This window comes from Sphaeroforma arctica, assembly GCF_001186125.1.
Source record: "Sphaeroforma arctica JP610 unplaced genomic scaffold supercont1.948, whole genome shotgun sequence".
Classification (NCBI taxonomy): Eukaryota; class Ichthyosporea; order Ichthyophonida; genus Sphaeroforma; species Sphaeroforma arctica.
Window position 1 is genome coordinate 2169 of NW_014039610.1, and position 6382 is coordinate 8550.

At 43.5% G+C, this 6382-nt stretch overlaps 3 protein-coding genes across 3 annotated transcripts in view; 2 read left to right on the top strand and 1 right to left on the bottom strand.

The window, feature by feature from the left end:
• The window catches only part of SARC_09386 (hypothetical protein), a 3211-nt gene extending 1038 nt beyond the window's left edge, over positions 1 to 2173 (top strand). Inside the window, exons 2-3 of the mRNA XM_014296595.1 lie at positions 200 to 340; positions 1136 to 2173. Coding sequence (XP_014152070.1) covers positions 200 to 340; positions 1136 to 1257 — 263 coding nt within the window. The 3' untranslated portion in view covers positions 1258 to 2173. The remainder of the gene's footprint in view (positions 1 to 199; positions 341 to 1135) is intronic.
• Positions 2174 to 2282: 109 nt separating this feature from the next.
• SARC_09387 (hypothetical protein) lies at positions 2283 to 5451 on the bottom strand. The gene is made up of 3 exons (XM_014296596.1): positions 5189 to 5451; positions 3185 to 3580; positions 2283 to 2833 (listed from the first exon to the last, which is right to left on the bottom strand). Exons 1-3 carry the CDS (start codon positions 5321 to 5323, stop codon positions 2540 to 2542), a joined length of 825 nt encoding a protein of 274 aa, XP_014152071.1. The 5' UTR covers positions 5324 to 5451; the 3' UTR covers positions 2283 to 2539.
• A 554-nt stretch (positions 5452 to 6005) lies between these two features.
• The window catches only part of SARC_09388 (hypothetical protein), a gene marked incomplete at its 5' end in the record, with an annotated part of 9844 nt that continues 9467 nt past the window's right edge, over positions 6006 to 6382 (top strand). Inside the window, one exon of the mRNA XM_014296597.1 lies at positions 6006 to 6054. Coding sequence (XP_014152072.1) covers positions 6006 to 6054 — 49 coding nt within the window. The remainder of the gene's footprint in view (positions 6055 to 6382) is intronic.

Here is a 6382-nt window from a genome sequence, read left to right on the forward strand (position 1 = left end):
CATGTATGTATATATATATTATACGTGTTTCTAAGAAAATGTATACATTACACCGTTTATCGTTCACCTTCGCGACATAGAACATTGAAACATACGTGCTCTTCTTCCTGTGTCTACGTTTTATATCATTGCCTCGTATTCTACCCCATCTATTGTTTAAATATTGAGTTGTCATCTCATGTGTCCTTCTGCCTTTCAGTAATGGCAGGTGCCCTTATGAGCTATTCGTGCTGCGACCACACCAACCAACCCATTCGGGTGCTGATGATGCTGCAGACACTGATCCTGATAGTCACCTGTGTCATCTACGGATTCTACCGGTCGCAACGACTTCCCTTGCGTATGTTCAAGTGTGTTGTAATGCCACTTCCTTGCCTTTACCTATCTTTGATCGTGCCCCGAGATTGCTTCGGTGTCTTCGCATTTCCTATCAGCGCATCAGTAAGTTGCGCTTTATACTGTATGACACAATGGATCAACCTCGGTCATGCTTCAAATATTTGTTTGTTTGCTGTTGTGCTTTATACTGTATGACACAATGGAACAACCTCGGTCATGCTTCAAGTATTTGTTTGTTTGCTGTTGTGCTTCATACTGTATGACACAATGGATCAACCTCGGTTGTGCTTCAAGTATTTGTTTGTTTGCTGTTGCGCTGTTATGATATTAGACCTCTCCGTATGTCCTTGCAAGGCATCGGTGAATGATATACCTAGTCCCATCCCACATTGTGTTTTTCTGCACTATTTTGGGATGCTGGATCGCGTTCCAAATTTGTGTGTTGATGTGCGTTTGTACACACGAATACAGGACGCACTTAGCTTCTTTCAGTCCTTCTTACCTGTGCGGGTGTTCAATCGGGTAGGCCTAACACACCGAGCTGATTGCTATCCTAAGCTACATGCATGTCAGCCCTGTTTGTATCGTTGTATATTCAGCTGTTCAGTACTATTCGAAGTACCGTCCCGCTGTCGGCAAATGTCTCGGCCAGCACCAGCTAGTCCCAAATCACCGCAAACGCTCCTATCTCACATCCCTTGGTATTCATTCCCCCCATCAATCAGACTGTAAGTCCCAAATCACCGCAAACACTCCTACCTCACAACCCTTTGTATTCATTCCCCCCATCAATCAGACTGTAAGATCGGGTCGTCCTACTATGCCGTGCTGATTGCCATTCCTGCGACGTTCGTAACGGGGCTGTTCTCGTCGTGTGGTCTGTCGTATAGTCATCGTGGCTACGAACGCCTTGCGTAAGCACAGTTGCTCGTGTAATACATGACTCCTACTATTGTGGATAAACGTAACTAGGGCTACCCTAGAATGAATAGATGAGACGGTCATATAGATACGCCTTCAAGTCGTATGTCCTGTGCATCTGATCTTGTTCAAAGTCTTCGAAGTAATTGGAGAGCAGGCCTTGGGGTCTCCAGCGACATGACAGAGGCCTTGCTATCGCCTACGGCGTCAGAAGCGAAGCCCTGGTCGGATGTGTAACTTACACCACACAATGCAAGCCAAGCGTGCTTCTGTGGTTGCTATGTGCTGCGTGTGTGAGTACGGCGCATAGCGACGGTGTCGTGTGGATTTTTTGGAAGGAAAGTCGAGTGGCATAGTGTATTGATTGAGTGTCTTTTGGGCGTGTATATGGTGGTAAAAGTACACTCGAGTACCTATACGAGTAGTGTACAACAGACTTGCGGGACGACTTAAGCGCTATTATACTTCATCTCCATAAGGCAATGATGGTAATCATGCGCGAGGTATATCGCGGATTCTCATGTGTTCGCATATCCGGCTACGATTACGTTCGTTGTATACTGGTGGTGGTATCTGAGCTCCTCCCAAATGATAGCTAACCACATACTCGCTTCATCAGAACGTGTGGAGGCCGCAAACATAACATCATAAGCATGTGCTTTACGTTTGCATAAGTGTATGCTTAAGCATCAGCTACATATACACTGAAACATGAGGGTTGTCAGCACACTCTTATTAATTGTATCAACACACTCTCATTAAGTTCAGCTCACTCTCATTAACCACATTCGTTGCGTATTAAGTGGTGATGTCACAATCGAACAGAGATTCAAGTGGTGTGCACTCACTTTTGGATAGAAACCAAATTGGAAATAAGTTCAGTTTTTGGGAATAAAATAAGCCAAAACTACGGATATCGATCATTGCTTACGACCAAACTATTTCACACATGCGTGATTTTATGAGAACGTCACGATATGAGTTGTGCTGACTTGCGTGATGGTCTCCAGCGCACCGCCTATTGCTATTTCTAATGATTAGTTTATTATTCTCCGCTATCTATACGCCTTGCGAATGTGAATCCGAGTCCGTGTGTGCTCGCCCGTGCACAACATACTCTTGCATACTACTTCTTGTACATCTACGCGCCACTGATAGTAACCTATACTTCATGGAGATGTAGGTACAACACTAATGAGTGGGGGCTTGTAAACACTGACCCAATGCATACACCCACGTCGTGTACGCTGAAGCTATGCTTGCCTGTGTCTGCGTACGATTATTCGACCTTCTTCGGCTCTTTCTCTTTAGCCCGGTCTTTCCTCCTGAGTACACCCCTGACCATGTAGTACGACGTCAGTACATTGAGTGCCAGATACAAAGTCGCCATCGGAAACCACGGACAGGCACTGGTATCAAAGTGCCGGTCGCGCTCCCCAAGTGGTATACTGCTCCACCACAGCCAAAAGCTGGTATCAAATCTGAACACCACGTGTGTGATGTACATGAGTGGATCCAGCACGTGGGTGCGCAAGTCGTAGCCCAAGAGTGTGGGGGGTGCGGCGGTGGTGGCCTGGCAGAGTGTGTAACAATACAGGACAAATCAGACAGTGGAAAGCTTTGAATAGCAGTAGGGTGTCGTGTTGTAGCATACATTGTATTTCTGAGCTGAAACATACAGAGAGTAGACATGAAGTTCATAGTGCGTCATTCTGACTACTTCACCATACGTTGGAATGGCCCATATGTTTACGATCCATGTGTACCTATCATCATCCGTAGGGACGAACAAGAGAAACATAACGAATGCAAGAAGCGCATCCGTACGTGGTTGGGGTACATCACGTGAGCACTAGTGCTCGGGCGTGTATACGCATACACACACACACACACACACATTCGCCATATGGCCAGCTATACTCACCCGGGAAGCACGCATGCGCACCAAGCACTTGATGTGTAGAACGACGCTATTCGCCTCGCACAGTGTCGCCAGCACCATGTGCCATAGAAAGTAGGTGTTGTGCAGAGAGTATACCAGCCCACTCAGCACCACCGCATGATGCAGCACAAGGGTAGGGCTCTCTCTGAACAGACTGGCATGGTACATACTACACCCGATGATATCATACACGTTGTACGCCGCAAACCACACCACCATGGACCGGGTATAGGCCTTGGTGAAGGTGGGGTGCGTGTAGCTGCACACAAACAGGGCTATCGACCACACAGCTAGGATGACGCTGTTCACGAGCGATGCCACCTCGTTGGCCCAGGCGTGAGCAAACAGCTTGTCCTTGTGGATATGTGGCTTGGTTGTCTGTAAGGTGGGGTCGAGTTAGTGCCGGTTGAATGGCTAAGAATGGATATGGTCTTACCAAGAATGTATATCTTTCAAGTCGAGTGGTTTGGTAGAGTATGTGTAGATTCGTGTGGTATGGTATGGTTTGCGATGTGTCACTGCACAGGCACACCTTTCGGACTGAACAGTGCATGCCTAAGATGTGTATTTGCTGTTTTGGTTGCAAAAATAACACGCTTCGCCAATGCAAATATAGCATGTCTGCCCTTAGAATTAGTTTTAGGCATCTGATGTTGAGATTTGCTTTCGGTGCCAGTTAAGACTGAATATAGCTAGTCAGAATAGACCTGCCCAGTACGTGTAACGTGTCAACGAACGAGGCCCGTGCGATTGTACGCAGGATGCTGCATACTGTATCGGTATGAATCGATAGTACATGGCATACGACCTGACATGCATGTATTCTCGAACGGATTGGGACGGTGATATAGCAACAAGCGTGTGACTCGGTACTGGGTGATATGCAGTCGTATTGCGATGGTGGACTGGGATATTGAGGGATATGTGAAGAGCTTACTCACACTGGGCTTTGACGACAACTCCTTTCAGCTACCACTCATAGTGTGTATCACTAGCTTAGGCAGCCAAAACTAAAGCCACACGTCTCCGCATTGTAACACAGATACAAAACAAGCGAGATGCCAATGTGATAAAAGATATATAATATGAAATGGTTTGAAGCACTCTCGTACACTTACGCGCCGTATAACTATTCGAATCCGCAGATTAGGAGGAGCGCTGTTTAAAACGGGAGCGATAAATGCATTCCATTTTAGATCGACAGGCGCGAACTATTTTGAATGATTTGTGTCTCTATATCTGCAGATTGTGTGGTCAGCCATGACTTTCGAATTGTGCTCACACTTCTCTCTGTACGTTTACAGCATGACTGCTCAGTTTTAATACTGTACGGCGTCATATACGGATGTGAATTGTATTGGGCAAGGGAAGGTAATAGTGTAGCTGCATAGCATGAGCAATGCGAGAATGCCTGTGTTTACATATTTCTAATAAATGAGGGGCTGAGTCGGGATACAACTAATAAGAACTTCTAAATCCTCGAAACAGTCCGTACAAAGGTATCAAAAAAAAAATCTCGACAGAAAGCTAACAGCATAGGCTGATATACATACGTTTCTTACACTTATAAGTATATGGAAGAAAACAGCGCTGAGAAATCAACACTATTGTAGTGTATTGCAATATCTCATATTTGAATACTGGGTTTAACACACACTAGTCTCTGTACCTGGCCCTTTCACGTCGACTACACTATAAATTCTATACATATCAACATGTAAGCCAGCGTCTACATTGATTCTTGAATTGGGTGCGCATGCACACCTAAAACACAAAATTGTAGTCCACAGTAATAGTGAACGTATTTTATTACCATACATACCTTTGGAACGTTTAGTGAAGGTATTTAAGAACCATACACACCTTTGGAACGTATAGTAACAGTATTAAATTGCCATACATACCTTTAAAACGTATAGTGACAGCATTTAATTACCATACATACCTTTAAAACGTATAGTGACAGCATTTAATTACCATACACACCTTTGGAACGCTTTGTAGACCCAGAATGTAGACATACGACAAGAACGCCACCACTGCGGCGCTATACACTGCATCTGACGGAAAAACAAAACCTTCAGATGGTATGTCAGCGTATAGATAGCCTCCACCGACCATCGTTCTATGCACAATGCGTGTGTTTATACGGCCAGATCTAACATCCGTTAGTATAGCACCAACTTCTTCCTGACGTAAATATTAATATGTTAAATATGTGCTATTATGTTTCAATTTACGTTATAAATATGTGCTACTGGTTCAATTCTTTGGAGGATGCATAAAAGCTGCTGTTTATCTGTTGATCTGTTGTGACTTTTAAAAAAATTTCTTCTGAAATTTGATGACGAATCACTGAACCTCATTACGTTAGGGTAGTGCAGAGTATACGTTGAACGTGAACGTATAAAGTTTTGATATCTATACGTTATAACATACAAATTGGGTAAAATAAATCTGACGTACTATACAAGAGATAATAGGATCCATGGTGAAATAACTATTAACATTGCACCTCAATACCAAAATAATGCACCTATATTGAAGACATAGGACTCCAGAAAAGTAGACGTTTAACGTAAAGGTGGAAAAAGAATGATATTATACGTTACAACGTAAAACGTAGTGGCAATGTCACAGAGCCGCAGGTACCTTTTTTGGCAAATATGTTTAAAATAGCCAAATTTTCACATTCAAATAGTCTTCGCTCTGGGAATTGAGTAATCACTACAGTCAGTTGCATGTTCATGATATAGGATAGGCAAGGGCTTATGTTAATGGCGTCAATAGAAGGTGCTGCAAGATGCCCGCAGACATGGCGACGTCCAGATTATTCGATATTATCACAGAAGGTAAAGTGAACACTCCAGTAGGGCACTATGCAGCGCATGTTTAGCAGCGTGTATATAGTCATAGTACGGACAAATAATGGGCAATAATATGAGACTATCGTATAATTGTGTATTTGATCTATGGCTAAAAGTCTGCATAAGTGGCTCTGTATCTCTGCATGCGCTTTGTTCGATTACAAATCTGCCATATTTACAGAGCGACTGGTATGTCCACATTTATATGCCACATACGCACTCCCTTATAATATTATATATATATATATATATATATATTTATTTATATGTATTTATATATATACACACACACACATATATATATAAATATATA